This window comes from Malaya genurostris, chromosome 2 (genome assembly GCF_030247185.1).
Source record: "Malaya genurostris strain Urasoe2022 chromosome 2, Malgen_1.1, whole genome shotgun sequence".
Lineage (NCBI taxonomy): Eukaryota > Metazoa > Arthropoda > Insecta > Diptera > Culicidae > Malaya > Malaya genurostris.
The window spans coordinates 7,627,634-7,649,388 of record NC_080571.1 but is presented as its reverse complement, the minus strand read 5'-3'; the positions used below and the strand labels follow the sequence as shown (position 1 = coordinate 7,649,388).

The 21,755-nt window shown below is 37.6% G+C and overlaps 3 protein-coding genes across 3 annotated transcripts in view; 2 read left to right on the top strand and 1 right to left on the bottom strand.

Moving 5' to 3' along the window:
• LOC131427620 (nuclear cap-binding protein subunit 1) overlaps positions 1-21,755 on the bottom strand; it is a 318,774-nt gene that overhangs the window by 168,953 nt on the left and 128,066 nt on the right. The window lies entirely within an intron of this gene.
• Positions 1-21,755, top strand: part of LOC131427618 (microtubule-associated protein futsch) — a 172,985-nt gene that overhangs the window by 90,984 nt on the left and 60,246 nt on the right. Inside the window, exon 2 of the mRNA XM_058590987.1 lies at positions 8,669-8,767. Within this exon, the coding sequence (XP_058446970.1) occupies positions 8,669-8,767 (99 nt within the window). The remainder of the gene's footprint in view (positions 1-8,668; positions 8,768-21,755) is intronic.
• Positions 8,786-12,306, top strand: LOC131427621 (thrombin-like enzyme acutobin). Its single transcript, XM_058590991.1, has 2 exons — positions 8,786-9,806; positions 9,860-12,306. The coding sequence occupies exons 1-2, from the start codon at positions 9,231-9,233 to the stop codon at positions 10,277-10,279; spliced, it is 996 nt and encodes a 331-aa protein (XP_058446974.1). The 5' UTR covers positions 8,786-9,230; the 3' UTR covers positions 10,280-12,306.

Here is a 21,755-nt window from a genome sequence, read left to right as displayed (position 1 = left end):
TTTGTTACTTCATACAGTTTTAATGCTTGCCTTAGGGATTAACAAGAGCATAATGAACTGTTCACCCCTCCACACACGGCCGACAGATTTTACCACATTGGTTCAAGCTCTTATTCGAAAGTGTAATTTTTAACACGACCCCCAGCTGTCCAGCTGTAATTGGATACCGTGGGCTCTGCACCGAAAAGGGTGCGAATCCTGGAAACGGGGAGCAGACAACGAACGTTTGATCCTGCCGCGAGCCCTCGCTTACACGACACGTCCGGTTGAAAATACTTTTATTTTCTGCTGATATGAAATTTCATACCACTTCCGCAAAAGGGTGCAATTAAACGTGACTCATTCTATGCTTTTTTGCTCGGTTGTGTTAGCAAAAAAAAAAGCGACAGCAACGACGTAGTAGCAGTGAGCAGATTCACAATGTCTGTTACAAAGATACAATCTGTGGGCCAGCAGTGCACTGCTTAAACTGAGAAATGAATCACAGTTTCATCATGAAAGCCGGGAAGAGGAAAACTGCTGTAAGGAAATGAAAGCACTACATTTGAACCTCGACTAACTAGAAAACAAAATACCGTTTGGCAACAGGTAATCTATGGAGCACGGAAAATCTCAAGTGCCTGTTGATGTGGAGTACATTTTCAATTAAACATCAGAAGCACAACATTGAAAACCCATCGTCGTCGTCTGAGCGCTTGAACAGGGGACTTTGCAGTGTGCATGATATGGCTGACGAGCTCCGAGATGACAGTGAATTGCAATCACAATTCACTGGAGGTTCGCCCTGTTCAACAAACGAACTGCGATGAGATTCGAATCAATGTGCAGCTTTTGTTGGCACACTCTTTATCCCCATGAACCTCCCAATGAGCCCAGTCCTATGTGCCTGATGATGCCTCGAATACGGTTGTGTGAAAATTGAAAACAAACACATCTCGTTTACATAAATGGCACGTTCATTATGGATTAACTAAGCCAATGGCCACTTAAACATTTTAGAATAAGATATTAAATTTTGCAGAATAATCCAATTAAGTTATATCTTGATTTGTAGCATATAACATATCACCATTTGTCGTGTTATTTATTTTTTATGGATACATCAAAATATCGTTTTCCACATGCAAATCTGGAAACCAAATTGAATGAAATTGCACCTAATCATTAGGGCCATTACAGCCTAGACCACTTCAGTAAGTCAGCGACACCCGGGGTTTCACTGCTCCAGCAGGCGAGAGGTTCCATTTAGCACAACCTTGGTGTGGTTCAGATTTTGAAACTCATTAATCATTATTTTTGCCTCCAGTTTTTTGCTCGACTCTAGGGCACTCTAACCACCAAGCTATTATTAATATTAAATATTCACATCCAAGCACCAGCACCAAACGTCTGCTTGCTAAATCCTTGGCACAGTTGGATGAGCTTGTGGGACATCAAAGGATCAAAGCGTATCGTTTCTTTACGCCTGTAAGACTTTAATCCTTACGCAAACTCTGGAGAAGAAGAAAAAAAGACGTCGTTCAGTAGACACTTGTAATACTTAACTCAGGACGGAAGGGGAGGTAGGGGGGAGGAGGTCGTTCGTGTCTTGGTTTGCATATAATTTAATTAACAACAGAGTGAAGAGTGAATAACCGTGCCAAGTGGCATATACGCCTACGTACAATCTCGAATTTCCATCAGCCGTACCTAAATGCGTAATACTCATACGCAAAAAGGGGGAAAACAACGACCTTCAAGGATATTTAGAGAGATAAAGAAATAGAAAGAAGCCTTTTGTGATTACGGTGCATGTCTAAAATGTTTTTTTTCACATTTTCCACGAAACCAACAACATTAAACGAAAACTGTTTATGGTATATTTTCGCATACTGAACCCTTCATTAACCCTATTATGTCAATCGTTCTGCATTAACCTCTATAATTCAATTATTCAACGAGCTGAAAAAAACAGCTAATCGGCTCAATGTATTGTAAGACTACGACAATGACGCAATTAAGCAGCATTGAACAACAGAAAATTTTATCCTATTTCATGCTTCAATGAATTCCAACGATTTCTTTTGAGCAAACCGCCACACGCTGGCACGATGTTAGATTGGGTTCTTCCAAGTAGAAGAGACTTCAACTAGGGTAGCGATGCCTACAATCGTCCTAGCTTCGGTGTTAATCTTTCGGGCTAAAAACTGTTAGTTTCGCGCTATATCTTCTACTGCAGGAAGATCACTGCATCCTAGTGAAACATCATTTGCTTTCGGATACGAATTTCTCAAGAAGAGGTTAATTTCTGAAACCCCCACATTTCATTGAACCACATGATGTCTCATCTATCAGGATGAAAATAGGTACACCTATCGAAATTACTTTGCTATGTGACAAACTTTGTGCATAACCAACGAGACATCCTGTGCGTCACTAATGAATACAAAGTTGCCGGTTCGAGCACCTCTTTCTTCGAGCACCGATGCAGTAAAATAAATGAGAGAGTGATATCTGGTTTCACAAGGAACAAACTGTGCATGAAAAATGTGAATATGAATTGGGAATCGGTTTCGATCGAAGGGTAGTCACACTACCTACCAGTGTTATTCATCCATCAAACGGAAGTTCAATGTGCTAACCCCCACTGACTCTGACTCGATTCGAAATACTTTTTCAAGCTGATTTGATTCCTCTTATTTAGAATCTTTGATCCTATTCGTTGACGAAATATTCAACGTTCACCATTAGTTCGAAGTTTATGATGAAGCCCATAATACATCGCGTTCAGATTTCAATTTGATGTTCAATACCTTTGGGAGATGCAATTTGCAGTGTTGGATGCAAAGTCGTTCAACAATTTTTTTCCAGTGCATTTTTTTTAGAGTGGATGCATATTTTCGTTCAAATAACAGTTTTCCAGTTAGAACGGGCATGCAATTCGCCCTTTTTAAAAATCAGTCTTGAGTCGAAACAGTGGTTTGCCACACTGAAGACGTGTGCAAAGTTTCATCAAATAGAGGTCACTTGTTTTTGTTGGTGATTCGTAGAATTGCTCTGAAGTCGCTTCCATCATTGAGAGTGACCTAGCACCTATCTTCCACCAGATCTTCTAAATTTTCAGAGACAGAGACAGATAGAGGCCTACAAATGTGAACACGCTTTCCTGAATGATAACATTCGACATTTGAGTCGAAAGATTGAAATAGACAATCTAAGGTGGTTAAGCCATTTTCATCCCTGCAGGTGAGATAGAGTTGGCTTCGATTTAGGTCTTGAAGAATGCTTTTTATATTATCAAGTACAAACTTCTCGGCCGACTTCATATTGAATAAGGAGTGTATCGAAAATAAGCTGTTTTGGCTGGATTTAGCGTCCGCTCACTATGCCAAAATCACTCTCGACTGGTTTGCGGAAAAGGATATAAATTTCGTTGAGAAAAATATCAATCAACCAAATTTCCCTCAGCTTCGACCCATCGAACGTTACTGGCCAATCGCGAAGAGGGTCTTCAAGAAGACTGGTAAGGCAGCTGGGAACATGCAGGAGTTCAAAAAAAAAAACTTGGGCTCAAGCATGCAAAAAATGCGATGCATAACTTGTCCGGAACTTGATGAAGAGCGTTCGATCAAAAGTTCGAAAATTCGTGAAGGAATAACTTAAATTGCATTCGGTTTCCATTATACTCAAGTTTAACCTCGTACAATAAAGGATCGATTTTTAATTTGAATAAAATGTCGTTTTTATGATAATTTGAAAGAAAAATTTGTGGATAGCTTATTTTCGATACACTCCTTAGTTTCGCCTAAGGGGGGTACGGGATCCCCCTAACATACATATTTCCGGATGATTGTTGTTGCACTGAAATCGATACTGTTTCTCAACCAGGCACGCTTCACTTGAACACACACACACCCAAAAAGTAGCTTCATTCGAAACTATCATTTTCACACAATCGCGATCCGCCCAGTGAAGGCATTTGAAAAAGATCAACATAAACTGCTACGCAATGCTAATGAGTCAAAGACGAAATGTTAAAACAATAAATTCTGTCTACGAGCAGTGCAAAAACTCGACCTTCGATACAAGAACTTGAAACTTTGCTTAAGAAGTAATTGCAGCTTGATTTCAAGCATGTGCGTTTCTTTCAACTGAACAACATTTTTAATGTTGTATACATACAATTCGACAGCTCGCTTTCACATCTCATCCAAATTATGGAATATATGGAAGATAGTGCTATAGAAGTGCGTGTGCATGATCTTCCCTCAAGCCTCATCGATCCTTATTTTCGCAAAACTATGTCCCAATACGGAGAGATTCTTTCTATCGAAAAAGAAAAGTGGAAGAACTTTTTCCCCGGTATTCTAAATGGCGTACGTTTGTTACGCATGCGCTTGAAGAGGCCTATACCTTCTTATGTGACTTTCGGTCAGAATACAAGAATCCCATGCAAATCACTTGTTACCTATGACAATCAGACGACCACATGTCAATATTGCCAAAAAGCTGTTCACTACGGCAAGTCATGTGATAAACTGGACAAGAAGACAACTACACCAAAGGACAACGGTGCTTCCTTCATACCAACCCCAAGCAACCCCAGTACACCTGTGACAGCCACCAACAACAATGAAGCATCCCCTTCAACGAAACCATCAGTATGCCCTATAGAACAAAGTACACCAGCTGCAGTTAACAACTTACCCTCCAACCAACCAGCAACTGCAACCAATGTACAACAAGGCGCATCTACAGCAACAAGACTGCGAACAATGAGGAAAACGAAAAGAAGACGGAAACCAACAACAATAGCACCGATGCGGCAATGAATGACGAGACGAACCACGAACAAAGTGCCCCTCAATCCTTGCAGAAGGGAAATCCAATTAAAAAAAATCTTTTTTTTTAAATCGGCTCAATCGGCCACGTAAAGCTTTTACGCAAACAGGTCTGAATAAAAATATCTTTTAAATAAAAAAAATCTTCAAGAAGGACAAAGCAATTGAATTCTTTGAAAACAATAACAATGTCTACTTTGTTATGCCTAAAAACATAAAATACAATGTATAAGTTTATATGGAAAGTAGTACTGTAGTAGCTCACTTTCAACCGCTAACGGTGAACTGATTCGAAAAACCATGCCGCAATATTAGGAAAGATTCTATCAATTGAAAAGGAAGTATGGAAAAAAATTCTCCCGTTTCTCAAGCAACTATTTTAATATTTACACCATACTTAACGAAAAATATTTGTAGTCGTTTTGCCCTGCAGATGGAAGCTTTACTTTCGAAACGTTGGTCGTTAATGAAAAATAAATGTTTTGACGAGAAATTAATTGAACAAAAAACCATCTTTTGATTTGAAACAACATTAACAAACTTGAAAAATATGACCTGTTGTTGACAGTTATAGAGTTCTGTAACATCAAGGCTATTATATAACAATGGGATTAATGAAAAAACTATCTTTATCTATGAATGCATTAAATGAAACCGCAGGGGACGGGTGTAGCGTGTTGAGTAAGTCGATGCCTTTCACGCAGCCTACATGGGTTCGATTACTAACCCCGCACATAGGATCAGATAGTTTTTGTGGCCCGAAGAGGTCCTTAAGTTTAAAACCTCTATAATCAAAAACAAAAAAAAATTAAACCGTTGTAAGAGCAATCGAGGTAAAATGAACAGTGATATCAAAATATCAAACAAAACTGAAGAAACGAAAATACCACAAAATGACCCTCCGTCAACAGCAAAAACAATATTGACGAAGAATTGATTTATGAACGAACTGCCCGCAATCCTTGCTGGTTATAGATGAGAAAGAAGGTCCCAACTAGATTCAACTGCTTTTGATGTGACTGATCCATGGGGTAGGTAAATAAATGAATAACTTTTACATGATCTGAAGTTATTTTAAATTAACATTTTTGAAAATTCGGTTTGCTAGAAATTTTATGTCCTCTTTCATACATTCGTTTACTTCAGAGCCATGATAGACTAGTTTCTAAGGATTTATTAATTTTAGTTGGTTTGACGTAAATCCGCCATAACTAAATTCAGTTTTTACAATGACTGAGCAGAAACATATATTGAAGAAGCCGAATGAATGAAAAACTAACAGAAAAGATGATTTATTCGAAAAAGATACGATCAGAGACAGGACTCGAACCTGCGTTCTTATGCATTCCGTGCATACGCGCTACCATTTCGCCACTCTGAATCTTGTTATAGACGCTCTAAAATGCCGGTCAGACATGGTAGAACGTACATCGATCATGGTCTACATCCTGGTCGTCACCCGAGAGATACTTTACATCCAAACATCTTCTCTGTCCATCAAACACTAGTCTTCTCGCTTTATATCTATTTTCTCGCTGAAGCATTGAGTAGGAGAGTGTATTTAAAATTGCTTGTCACCTTCTTTAATGGTACCAGTCGCTAGTTTCTAAGGTAAACATGAATCAGTATACAACAAGTAGAGTTATAAATTAGAACTTTTTTTAATTTGATAAGCGTGTATGTGTGAGTATGATTACACACACATGTTGAACTTATTCCAAGTCTCACTGGGTTGCAGCAGTGCAGACAAACAGATGTGTCCATGTACATCATTTTTTTGCTCATTCTATTTCTATCGATGCATTGTTATTGAAATTATCGAAAAATCTTGTGATTTTACATCTTACTTTTTTCATACAAATTTATATTCAAGAATATGGAAAATTGTGTGATTTGAAAATTACATGTCTTGAATTCGAATGAAATAAAAAACAAAAGATCAATAGCAGCAGCGGGACTTGAACCGAGAAACATCAGATCACAAGCACATCGCATACTCGACTGGACCGCAGAGCTCATATCTGTTCATTGAATAATTGATAAATATAAATCCATACAGCGGCACTTGGTAGCCGAGTGCAAATTACACTCGGAGCATGTAAATTCTGTGCGAATAAAATATTGCGTCATTTTAAAAATTGAGTAGTTGTGAATTGTATCGTTTGTAGAATTTTGTCACTTGTAAAATTCATTATTTTTTTCTGTGTACTTTTGATAAACATTCAGGGGTTTTTTGATCCGTACAATAAGTATATAGGGGAAGGTGTTCGGTTGCCGGCAGTGTTCAGTTGCCGGCACCCCACCGTAACTTTTGACAGAAAGCAGAAAGCGTCAATCCGACAAATGTCATGTGTATGTAGTAGCAGCACATTCTTTTTGTGCCAAATGCCGAAGCAAGCAAACTTTTTGCTGCGTTCAAAACAAATTTTAATTGCGTGAAAATCAACACAAAAGTTTTTTCTGACTTTTATATAGTATCATAAATTGAAGAGCATCAATCGGAAAGGTGAGTGGATTGAATATTTATGAGGTAAAATCGATCTATTTCGTGATTTAATACCGGATGCTATCAAAATTTTCGCAACCAAAGATTTTTTTTTCATTTTCAAAATGTTTACCGATTTCCGTTACCGGCACCCCATTTTTTTCGACAAATCGTGAAAAATTGTTAGTGATATGCAGGCTGCTGTCGAAATAAAGCAAGCCAAAGTTTTGGCCAAATATCTAGCTGCTCATACAGCAGATGCTCCGGCTAAGAAAAATCGTGGAAGACCGGCCAAATCAACATCAAAGGCCAAGAGAGCCAAGGCGAAGTCACCATCGCACAATGAAGACTTTTGTTCAAAACTCTTCCAAAAAGAACAAAATCTGTTTGTTCTTTGAATAACTGCAGTCTTTACTTATATTTTTCGATTTTTAGTGAAATTTCTTGGGGTGCCGGTAACCAAACACCTTTTTGAAATGGCCAACATTTATCGCTTCACTAAATTGATAATAATTTTGTTTCAATCAAATGAACCAACTTAGTTTCCTAATAAGTGGTTAGCTAGGGACTTTAGCTTTTCATTTATGTATACATGTCTGCATAATGTGCACTAAGTCAGAAGTTATGAGCTTCAAATAAAAGGGTGCCGGTAACCAAACACTCTCTCCTACTTCATTCCAATTTCTTCCCGTTTCGCATTCGGCACATCAGTTCTCAAAACAGTTCAAATTTAACTGCCATCACCACCTAGCAGTTTAATTTCAATAACTAAGCACACGCAAATTTTAAACTTTGTTTACACTTTAGTGTAAACTTTACGCCTGCTTAGTAATTTAAATTAAACTGCTAGGTGGATATGGTTGTTAAATTTGAACTGCTTTAAGCAATAATAAGCAGAAGGCGAAAAGTGAAGAAATCGGTACTTTTGATGGATTACAAGATCGTTCACATTATCGAGTTCAATCATACTTTACTGAATAATAATAAGTTTGACCATAACCCGATCAGCAAGCAGTAACAAATGTATAACAGAAAGCAATTACCGCGACGAATTTTGGTATGAGTCTGATTTCGTTAGCAGTTAAAACAACAAAATTTTCGAACAAGTATCAACACAAGAAACAGGAAAAATGCAATTCTGTCATGATATACTGATTGGGAACAGCTGAGTATCCGTTTCACTTTTGTTGTGTTAGAATATTGATATATCGTTGATGCAAATTTTTTAAATCTCCCAAACAATTGTTTTCAAGTTTTTCCAAGACTACTTCAATGGACAGCACGATGTAGTCTGCTAGCTGCATTGCAAGTAAAAAAACCAATATTGACACTGTGTTATTTCTGTTTTGTCTCATCTTCACAGGGTTCCTGTCATGGGACGTGTTGGATTGTCACGTCGACCTGGAGGAGGAGCTGCACGCCATTACGCTGCAGGCGCTCGAGGGCGAGGAAGGCAAGCACGGTAAGTTTGAACATCCGGTTCTGTAGCGGTGGTGGTGGGGAGAATAAGAGCAAAACTCTGGTTTGAACCAGATGAGAACTTGAAACTTTTGTTTATTTAACCACTCTTTCGATTATGACTGAGGGTGGGATACACAGTCGGGCGGGAAAATCGATTCTCCTGCTGCGCTATGACCAGTTGGTAACTAGTAGAGTAAATTAACAATGAACCTGGGGTGTGCTTAATCAGTTAGGCGGCTAGAACTTTGCGAAAGTTGGCACAGAGTGCGAAAATTTCAGGCAAATGAGCGTGGCCCCGATTTTTTTGCGACTATATAATATAATTGATATACGGTTGATCCAGAGCAAAATTTACCATTGCAACCTTGACAATTTCTTTGGTTATAGTTTGAAAGTAGATTTAACGCGAATTTATGGAAGTCATTTAAAATTTCATCACAGCTGCCCTTGACAAGTGGTGCAAAATGACAGCCATTGCGGTAACACTGCTTCTATTCATTTTTGTCATTTTCGTCTCCTCGAACCAAACTTCTTTAATTCGTCGTACGCGAATAATCTCCAGTGGAAGGAAATTACAGGACGGTGAGGTTGAGGCAGAAGGTGAATACGGTGGAGTCACGGCATCCGTCGATGAGTTCCCGTATATGGTGTCACTTCAATACTTTCATCTGGACAAATATCACCATTATTGCGGAGGAACTCTGCTGACCATCCGCTGGGTCCTAACAGCAGCTCAGTGTGATCCTGTCAGTCGAGGATTGTACAACGTTTTTTTGACTGCTGGAGAATACTATTTGGATAAGGAAGATGACGGAGAGCAGGTTCGCAGATTAGTGCGGTTTATTGTTAATCAAAGCAACAATAGGAAGAAAAGTGTTGACAATATAGCACTAGCTTTCCCAGAAACTCCTTTCAAACGGACAATTCATGTGATACCGATCGGTGTGACAAAACGAAGTATACCAACTGGTAGTTATGTAGGAATTCCAGGTTGGGGAAGCATCTCGGATGGCCGTTTGTCTATTTACAGAAGATTGATGGTACGTTTGAAAATTATTTTGATGATTGAATTTATAGTAAAAACTGATTACAGAAGGTATTTTTACCAACCATTTCGCCACTTGCCTGCCAAAGACATCTGAATGCCTCAGCACTGTCAGCGATTTGTATACTCGAAACCAACATGGCCGACTATGGTCAGCTTGAGCGCAGTTTCTGCTCCGTAGACATGGGAAGCCCAGCTGTGGTACTCGGCAGTGAGGCCAAGCCTACTTTGATGGGAATAGTTTCTTGGACACCTGACAACTGTCTAGATCCTACCGTTCCAATAGTCTTAGCAAAGCTTAAGGATTTTCAGAAATGGATACACAGAGAAACCGTCGGCCTAAAGCAGCTCAGTCGTAGTGAAATGATCAATAGACAGTCCGCAGTCACAGCTCACGGTTTAATTTCCATTCCGTCCCTCGATATGATTATCATTCTGTTGGTGATATTTTCAACATTTGTTCGATGATTGCTTGACCTTCAATTTACACTCGAACTTCCTACGGCTTTGCTAACAAAAGATAGAATAGAAAGGTCAGTATAAAAATCCAGAACAAAAATAAAGCAGTTTAGTGGCATCTAGAAGCTTCTTCCAACACAAAAATACTCTCTAAATCCGTACTGTGTATCATCGCGGGTATATTCCAGTTGTACACGAGTAAAACTTTCGTACAATTGAACGACACGTCCCGTGTTGGAAAGATACCACCCCATTCCAACTGGTTTTCTGGTGTCCGAAGGAAAACTGGATTAGGCTGGGAATTCAAAAACGGACTTCGTTAATAATTCAGAAGACACTATGTAAATAGCAAAGCTTTTTTTAGAAAGAGTGCTATCAAACCGACATGAAAAATGTATCAACTTGAGAATTTAGTTTTTGATTATAGACAGCATATTTTTGGAATTGTGCGTATGCGTACTTTTGATTATAGCCCTACCGATAAATAACTCATTTATACCGTAATCTGATGGCTAAAGTTGTAGGTCATCCAAATCCAAATACAGAACATAAGAGCATAAAAGGTTTCGTGAAAGGCACTAAACCCATCATGCCTGTCCTCCTAATTGAAATGTTCTCCTGTCGTTGGAATTTGTAATTATTTTGTTTTCGTGAAAGACTCAAATAAACACTGGACATAATTATTGAAATTTAAACGTTGTGTGAATCAATAAATAATAAGTGTAGAATATTGTTTGCATTTATTTTCCAATTAACGAGTCCGTCAAAAAGTCTAGCTCAAACAAGGTTTATTATATTATCAAAATATAAATCTAGCGTTTTTAGACAAGTTGAACTGCCATGCCGCTCAACAGTTTAACATAAACCGATGAGTAGGCGCGAAGTTAACTCTACTTGCGAAACATTTGATGATTACAAGACGTAAATGACCAATATGTCGTAACACATTCGCGTTCGGTACATCATCATTAACCCCTTAACGCTCAAGGGAAATATGTTTCCCTTCTATAAGAATCGTTATAGATTCTTCAATTACTATTAAATCGATGTTTTGTTTTACTGAATGTTAAAGAAAACTTATTTCCATGGCGACAATTGTGTTTCTGAACGAATAAGTAAAAAGAACTATCATCACATTTATTGCACTAAAAAGTTTGTGCAAAATGACGTATAGAAAATAGGACGCATAATAAATGTGTTATGTGCAACGTCCACAAGTACACGAAATCGTTTCGTAGAATGCCATAACTAACTATTTATTTTACTATTCTGATAATTAAAGCAATAAATTAAAATACGATATAATAAACCCAACTCTTCTTTTATTTATTTCTAAGAATTATAGGGAAAATATTTCCCATGAAATTATAGGAAACTTATGCTCCCTGCTATGGTTTTCTGGTGATATTCTCTTAATTTACACCCCAATAGCTAAACTATTGTGTTGTACTAACATATTTCGTCCTGCACACCTTATGGTCGTGAAAAGGTTAAAGCTTGCAGTGCTTCGGTACAACTTCAAGTGTTTTTTCCAGTAGAGTTAAATGAATGTTTGCTTAGCAGTTTTTGTTGAACTACTGAGTGACATGATAGTTCAACATGACCTGTTAATGCACTGATGAGTCGAAGACGAAACGTAACAAAATTCAGTTCCATGTTATTGAAAGCATGAGAACAAATTATTTTCTATGAAAAACTTTGCAATCATGTGAAATTTATTAGATTTTTCCACTTCGTCTTATACACGATCTTTCCAGAATTATATCTCAAATATTTACTCGTTAATATGCTACTAACACAGCCTTAGTGTTTTTTGTGAGAAAAATTCGAAAACGAACTTGAAGCTTTGGACTTCTGATCATTTTCAAATACTCTAGAACACTTTCAAGACTTTCAGTAATATACTTATTACATGCCAGAAGGAAAATGTTATTTTTTTTATATTTAAAATTAATTATGGGGGACGGATGTCTGATCAGAAAACCACAGTTATAATAGAATTGTAGCTCGTTTTGATATTTATACCAAAACGGAAATATAATTAGGATATTCAATTTTTCATCCGATAGAAATTTAAATTGTATCAGAATTCGGCTTGTAAATAGTGGAATTTATTTATATATCAAATTTAAAAATAATTGAAATTACGTTGAAAATTGAATAATTTTTTTCCTCCTGAAATAAAAGGAAAAATTCAATTTAATTTCATTGACGATACACAGGTTTAATCGAAAAAATATTTTACATAAAAATCGATACAAATGTTCGATGTAACATTTTTTTTTATAATAATTTTTTTATTCTGACCTTTTTGCGTAAAAGCTTCACGTGGCCGATTGGCTTACATTTTTGTTACTTAATTTTTTTTTGCTATTGGATCTAGTTGTCATTCTTTTTCTAAGGGGAGATGAGTTTCCATTTCCATCCAACGAGGATCGGGGGTCACTTCGTCCGCGGCATATCTCATCATCCATTGCTTCATCGTCGGTGTTGTGTGTGGTTTCCGTTTTATTTTCGTTTTCCTTGTTGATCGTAGTCTTGGGCTCGTTGAGAGTTGCTGTAGATGCGCCTTGTTGTACATTGGTTGCAGTTGCTGGTTGGTTGGAGGGTAAGTTGTTAACTGCAGCTGGTGTACTTTGTTCTATAGGGGATACTGATGGTTTCGTTGAAGGAGATGCTTCATTGTTGTTGGTGGCTGTTACAGATGGCTGGCCATCTGATTGTCATAGGTAAAAAGTGATTTGCACGGAATTCTTGTATCTTCACCGAAAGTCACATAAGAAGGTATAGGCCTCTTCAATCGCATGCGTAACAAATATACGCCATTTAGAATACCGGGGAAAAAGTTCTTCCACTTTTCTTTTTCGATAGAAAGAATCTCTCCGTATTGGGACCTAGTTTTACGAATATAAGGATGCGTTGAGGGAAGATCATGCACAAGCACTTCTATAGCACTATTTTCGATATATACTGGAATGTTGTACTTAATGTTTTCGTGCTCCACATAGTACATATTGTTATTGTCTTTTGCGAATTGAATTGCATCCAACTCTTTATAAAACTGGATGTAAACAACATTATTCGTCTTATTACATTGAAGTAAATGCACACGATTAATGTCATTTAATGCATTTGGTCCTTAAGCAAACCTTCAAGTTCTCGTATCGAAGGTCGAATTTTGCACTGCCTGAAGTCAATAACAATTGTATTTTTTCGTGTCAGCGGTAGCTTTTGTTCGTTTGGTTCTCTCATGTCGAGGTCGTTCTATTGTTCAATACACAATACTGCACTTGGTATCTTCTGTCCCGAACGTAAGCGGTTTTGTTATATCGACTGACTTGGATGAGATGTACGAGCGAACTGATGAGATGTAACATTTTGATTTTTTAACAACGATCCATCGTGAACTTACAACAAATTTTGTTACGTTTTGCGTTATTTATATCAAAATTTGATATAATTTTGATAATCACATCTGTTCGGGTCGACGCCTTTCACGCAGCTCTCCCGCGTTCGATTCTCAACCCCGAACATAGGTTTAGCAAGTTTTTCTGATCCAAGCAGCGAATGACTTTATGGTTAAAACCTCTATAACCGAAACAAAAAAAAAATAATTGTGAGTTTCCAGAATTTTTTTCAATTTAAAGCTTCATTGATGAAACTATATCGGGAATCGACTTTTTCTCATTTTTCTATCCATAAAAAAAGATTCCACAAATTCCGGGGTAACAACGTAACACATCGATCAAAACAACTGACAATATGACGGATTAGGTAGCATTTTTTATCCCCTATTATTCCAATACTTTTATATCAGAGCCGTGACATGTGGCCGAGCGTTGTCGTGATTAAAAATAACGGACTCAAATTCTAGTCGTATTTTGCTAGTGTCCGGTTCAAATTAACTTCAAAGCGTGATATTATTTACGGGCACATTTCAAGTGTCGATTGGAATGGTTTGCCGGAATTTGTGCATCTTTTGCCTTTCTCTATAGAAGGTATTAGAATTGCTGGAAAAACCGACTTTCGAACGGAGCCTCGGAGACCCATAGTGTTATATACCATTCGACTCAGCCCGACGAGATAGGAAAATGTCTGTGTGTATGTATGTGTGTTTGTGCACTTTTTGAAGATATTTTTACCGCGCAATTTTCTCAAAGATGGCTGAACCGATTTTAACAAACTTAGGCTAGTTTGAAAGCTACTGTTAAGCCATTGATCAAGTTCGAAGATCAAATGGCTGTGACTTTTAGCTCCGGAGATATGATGGTATAAGTGACGTAAACGACAAAACACTTTGATTTTTCCAATATTTTGGGATCACCTTTAATTTCGTAAAACGCTAGTACTCAAAAGTTAAGCGCCTCGGAAAAAGTTCTCATGCAAAATTTAAACTTAATCGGATATGGGTAAGGGTGCTGCCCAGCGGTTAAAGTTTGAAAATTTTCGATCTTGAAAAAGCACCATAGGGGGGAGTACATGAAATTTTCGAAATCGAAAATTTTTTTGATGCCAAAAATCTTAAAATTGCATGAAGCGTGGAGATTTAGTGTTATCTGAAAAAAAATATTTCGAAGTCCCAGAAAGTGAATTAAAAAAAACCAAAAATTTTTTCGAGATGACACTAAATCTCACCGTTTCATGCAATTCTAAGACGTTTGGTATTATTTTTTTTTTCGATTCTACCAAATCAAAGCAAATATTCAAACCGATTCCCTCGTTGGTGTGTTACGATCGAACGGTGCGAATGAAACCAATTCTTATGCTAGCTCAACAGTGCCGTAGTGAGGGTGAGGCAAATGAGGGCGCCAAAACATGATGGAATCGATAAAAAAGTGTTGTACGGTTAGTTTGTTAAGAAAATTCAGACGAATTATTCTATGAAAAAAACATTTCAATTAGATTAAGTTTAAGATTAGTATTGTACTGTTACATAAATCCGATGAGACAACACCATTATCATAATAATTTATTTATATGACTGTACAACTCTATATCAATTATCTTTCATGACGGTTCTCTGTTGAATTGTTGTGCTTCTGCTGGTGTCTACTGTCGTGAAATGAGGCTTGAGCAGTCTCATTCCCTTGGTAAATACCGTACTGTGTTCCAAGCTGAAATCTACGCGATTCTGTGTGGGGCACAATCGACACTTCAGCAGAGAATCTGTTGTAAGCGAATTTATTTTTGTTCCTACAGTCATACAGATTTGAAGGTATTCAATTCGAATGATTCGCGGTCGAATCTTGTAATCACATGTCGAACTATATAGTATCGAAGACCTCTGCATTTTAAAATACTGTTTACTTCTAATGAGTACTCAGCCACACTGGTATTACTGGAAATGAATGGGCTGATGTCGAAACTCGCAAACTTGCGCTCAGACAAAAGTATTTTTACCAGATTTGAACGTGAAAATGTCAAAATATCTACTGCACTTTTCCAAGCACCATTGCAGTTCTCTGACCAGAGTGTATTGAATCGTATTCGTGTGCTTTGCATGAATGCGAATACCGTTTCATAGCATCTGATATGTAACTGTCCCGTATCGGCGCAACTGCGTGTCCGGGTTTTTGGTTCTTCTGTTTGGTGGTTCAATCTGTATATGGAGAACTTAAATTCATGTATATTCTATCGTTTATCTCCCAATGTGATAAGAAGCTATAGTCCGACGAATTCATCGTTCTTCCTGGAGTGAATAAATCCTTTCTGTATTGACCCTAAATGTTTGTTTTTGGGTGCCGAATTTACTACTGCTCATTGGGAGTTGGAGGTTTCATTAAAGTGCATTTTGGCACCTGTAGATCATGCAGCATCCTTTCGGCGAAGCACAACGAATAGTTTCTTTTTGTTTTATACTGGCTTTTCACCTCGCCCACTTCACAGTTCCTTTCCATGCTGCTTTTATCCTTACCTTTCCATCAGGAAAATGACGAGTAGCCACGGCAAGGCACTGATTTACAATAACTAGGAGACGTGCTACTCATTTTTTTGTTTCAATTCAAAAGGTTTTAACCTTAAGGTCATTCGTCTCTTCGGACCATAAAAACTTTATGACCATATGTACAAGGGTTGGAAACCGAACCCAGGTGGGCTGCGTGAAAGGCATCGACTATCTCATCTCGCTATACCCGTCATCCCATTGGGTCAATTAGTTTAGTTAAGATTCTTAATTTTGAAAACATGATGGAATTGATGCAATGATTAGTTTTGATTCTTAATATTATCTACACATTCACGAGAAAAATGTAAACGTTTTTTTTTAATTCAGTGAAATGCTCAAAGTCGTAAATATAGCTCTTACTATGGAATTCACTTTCTTGAATATTGAAACCTTTTCAAAATACATTTAACACAGATTTATACTGATTCTTCATTTTGCTTTATAAATCAGAAAATAGGCTGGAATATGATCTTAAAATGGCTTTTGTGGGTTTGCTGGAATTTACAGTTTCAATGCGAGATTTATGATGTAACACTGCTACAAGAATTTAATAAAATTAAATATGGATATCCCAATATCTTACAGAAAAATAAAATAATATCAGTTCGTCTTCACGGTGTCGGTAAAAAAAATGGTGGGGGCGAATATTCTTGAGTTCGCTTCGGGCGCTAGAAACGCTCACTACGGCATAGAAGAGCTTTTTTTAATACTAACGTAATAGTACGTTTATAGTCTAAAGGCGGGGCTAACGAGATTAAAAAATACAACAGAACTGTTTATTGTTTGTTGATTATTCTATTGCAGATTCGTCTGTTTCAATAATAGAAAAGATGGAATAGATCGATAGATAGATGGAGTCCTTTTCCTTCAAGTTGAACAAAGTGCGAAATGCGCTCCAATCAGATCGGTTAATAAGTTGCAATCGCTGGTAAATAGCTTTTTAGTGTGTTTTACTCTGATGAAAAGTACCAGTAGAATAAGGCAATTTTCACTCAATTTTACTTCCAATATGACTGGTCTTGATGGTTAACATTACGATTATTAGAGCACACCTATTTTCTAGTGGATTTGAATCTGACGACTGAAATGGCCCATCTAACGTGGCAATCCTATTTAGCTCTTTCCACCCACTGCAAGGTCGGCTCTAGTGTTTGGATCACTGTCATTTTGAAGTATTTCTTGATACAGTACAGTGTTCTTTCTTTTTTGGTATTGTTAATCTGCCTATGAATGAAAATATAGACTTTGAAATTCGTTTTTGAAAAGCACCTTTTAATTCATTGATATTTTAGGATTATCTTTAACGATTTACTCCGTTGCTCACGAGTTACTTCGACTTCCCCAAGTATTTCACGGCAGCTGCTCGCATAAGTTTTTGTTTCACGCGAACATAAAAGCGTAAGCAAATTTTATTTCGAAAAACGACAGGAAATAAAACTGAAGTCGACTGAAAGTAGATTACTGCACCTTCTACTTCCCAAACTTTTTAGCTTATTTGGTAATTGTTCAACGCATTTTTTCTGGACGGAGCTCATCTTTGGTTAATTTGAATAAAAAAATGGTTAAATCTGAGTCGAGAAAAAAATAACAAAAAAGAATCACAATGACTTTCTTAGATCTATACGATCGAAATGAACGGGTCTACTATGATACCACCTGAGCCACTAAACATGTCTGCCAAAGCAATAATGGCTGTCAGTTGTCGCCTCTTCGCAAATAAATGATTAAAGCAGCAGCGAGTTCCTATCGCTACCATCTTTATCGGATATCCTTAGCAGTCTGTTTCCCTAGAAAACCGAAAATCAATTGGAGACTGGCGTCCGACATAAATGTGTCACTGATGAGATCAGAGCAAGTATGATCACAGATGAATAGACATAGTACTGAGCATCGCAAACCCAACTTGAAAGATTGCTGGTGGTTTCCCAACTAAAATTCATAGCGTCACCGGTTTACTAAAACGATTTTTGAATTCAATTTGTTGCATGTCCAAGAATTTATTTCTTTATGTAAAAACAACGCTAACGCTAGAGGTCTTGTGATACCTGTTCACTTGTCTGTGACGACGTATCGATTTTCCGGTTTTCGTCAAGCGTGCAAGCGAATGTCATCATGTTTTCGATAGTCACCACGAGATCTATTTACCGAGAGGCGCCGTCTCCATCACTAATTGGCGAACATAGGCCAGAAACGACTCTGAGTCGACCATGACTGAGGTCAATTCACCAGGATATTAAAATGTAGAAACATTTTGTTCAACCATTGTGAAAGAGGTATTGTTGATTGTCAATTACTTGTAAATTTGATTTAGAATCCGTATTGGATTGAATTCCCGCAGGCTCTGTAAACGATAGTAGATTGGCTAGCGGCATAGCTATTGCGGCATAATCAAATCGTCATCCTATTGTGATACTGCATATTGAACAGGAATTGATCGATTCCATACTATCACGTTTCGTATTGCGGTTTGTGAAATGCAGAAAATCTACCTACAGAAAGCGGTTTGAAGCCCATATGTAGTTAACCGTGGAAAAGGCAGTTCGACCAAGACAGGATACGAATAACAATATCGTAACTGTTGCCAAAATTGATACCGGCGAATTGGCGGCTGTCAGTCTCGATAATCATATGAAAGTTATAAGTGAAATGGCATAACGGAGGTATTTGAAATAAAAATGAAGTATTCATACCAAATATGGTAAAAATGAAATATTCTTCAAAATTCTGAGACACGATTTACTACATTTTGATTACATCCAAAAGTATGTACACTGGACCAAAATATATTAGACTGGCCAAAATACCTCCGCTGCCCTACTGCTTGTCCTTCACATTCAATTAGATTGGATAACCCATATGTATGATTATAATACGCAAAAATAAACACTTGATTCCCTACAATTTCTTTTTAGGCAACATTTTTCTGTGCAATGTATAGTTTAGAGTAACATCGATCAAAATGAAAAAAAAGACACACATCTTCTTGAGGTCTTTGAAATTCATATTTAAGGGGTCCACCATCTCACTTTTTTTTTAACTAGCGGTTATTTCGACATTGGTAACCTTAATGTCACTTTTGATTTGACAGAAACTTAGTTTTATCCTTCCGCTGAGAAAAAAATGGTTGTGTATACGCTTTAGGAACACGTGAAAATAGTGCAGTTTCACTTTGAAAATCATGGTAATGTTGCTTGAAGAAGACGCCGATTAATCTTCTCGGATGAGGCACAATTTCATCTCGGGTATGTTAATAAGCAAAATTGTCGCATCTGGGGGACGAAAAACCCGTACGTTATCATGGAGAAGCCGATGCATCCTCAGAGAGTGACGGTTTGGTGCGGATTTTGGTCTGGCGGCATCATTGGACCATTTTTCTTCGAAAATGAGGCAGGAGCCGCCGCCACGGTCAATGGTGAGCGCTACCGCGCCATGATTAGCGATTGGTTCTTCCCGTTACTTGAAAAGGAAGACTTGGACACCATTTGGTTCCAACAAGACGGCGCTCCGTGCCACACAGCCAACGCTACGATCGATCTTCTGCGCACAGTCTTCGAAGATCAAATTATCAGTCGAAATTCGGATGTCGTTTGGCCGCCTCGGAACTGTGATTTGACGCCGTTAGACTATTATCTTTGGGGGGCTGTCAAAGATAAGTGTTATGTGGACAAGCCAGAAACAATTCAAGCCTTGAAGAACAACATTCGTGCAGCCATAGCTGAAATAAAGCTGCATACAATCTAAAATGTACTAAAAAACTGAACCGATCGTATGTCGTACTGCAAGGCCAGCAGAGGCAGCCATTTGAATGAAATTATATGCCACAATTAACCGGAAGGATTGTACTTTAATATGAAAAAATAAATATTGAAATCGGATGAACCGTTTGTGTTTTATTGCATGATTAAAAAAATAAAGTTACATGGCGGACCCTGTATAAGGAGTGCGATTACGCCTAGAAGAAAGGTTGTTATGAGCGAATCTTTCACTCAAATTTTGTTTGATATCCATTAAATGTTTGGATGATAAAATGTATTGTCCCATATTCTATGGGATTTCCTGTACATATGGGACAATTACGAGTGGAACGGCAGTGTACAGACATAGTAAAATAGTTATTCAACCTTTTATTTCATTGTGTTATTTTTTTGATATGAATCAATATTATAAATACACTTTACAAAACTATGAATCGTGTTCTCTTAGAGATAATTCAAATGAATTTTCAATTTAGTCACTAAATTCTACATTTCAATGTTTCTGTCAGTGTTGGTGATTGCCGAAAAATTAACAGAAGCTGCTCGATATTTATCTATATTGTATACAACATTTTCAATCCGGTAGAAGATGCTACAAGAACTCGAGTCTCTCAAAGCATGAACCGCGAGAGAATTTTTCTACATTTCTTCGATCCACTTCATACTCTGAGTATTTCACGGCCCTTAAAAAAATTACAGTCTGATAATGATTGGTGCTGTGTGGAATTTACCAAGAGAGAATCGTAAGTTGACCATTATCGCAGAAAATCGAATCGATGATTCGACTTGATGATTTTCATACTAGGTTGCATTTTCATAGACACAACTTATACAAAGGTTATATGCACATAAATAGAATAAGCGGCAATTGTAAAATTATTCTATCGCAATTATTGCGAAACGAGAATAAGCGACCGTTTGTTGCTTCAGAGAGAATCCCCACAGCAGCGAGCTAACCTTTGATTCTCAGACAGGTCATCGAGAGAAATTCGCTCTCGCACTGGTGTCTATTCTATGTTAAATGAACCATGCCGGTTTTTTATTGCTGCGATGATATCCGTCTCTCTTTGATGGCACCGATTGAATCGTGTGAAGAGTTGCTAGTGAGCGTTCTTTGATACGATAAAAGCCATCCTTGGTTACTGTGCTATTGATTTGGTATTGGAAATACTTCAATTAGATAGTGCTCTGCTCATGCGGGTGACGATTTTAAATATTCTATTTAGCAATTTTAGCTCTCAATTCAACCTCACGAATATCACTTTACCTTTACCCTCGGGTTTGCTTCTGTAAAAGAGTAATAGAATATATCACTCTTAGCAAAAATGAACATTACATATTACGTAAATTCAAGCCGTATTTTCTTGGGCGGTGATAGATCATTACATCTTTTAAATCGAATTAAATGTTGCGTCAGCTTTGATGTCAAATCAGTGGCGTCTCGTCCTCATGTGCACCTCGTCCACTGCACAACCGGTCGAATTGAAGGAATGAACTCCGTCCTCAGCCCTATCCAATTCAATTTTGTGGAATCCTTATTTATTCGATGGAAGCAGGTTGGATCGCACCGAAATTGCGTTAATTTACATGCATCTCATAATACATCAGACATAAAATTTCAAGTATCTGTTGTCGCTGTGTTAGTGACTTTCCCGTGCACATGAGCTACTGCACAGATTCAAGAAGAGAAAGAATTACTCAGCTCCGCTTTGAGATTTGTTTGTTTAATAGAAAAATCCCATCCGAAAGTATATCGTTATCTCATTGTATTGAAAAACACAAGCGA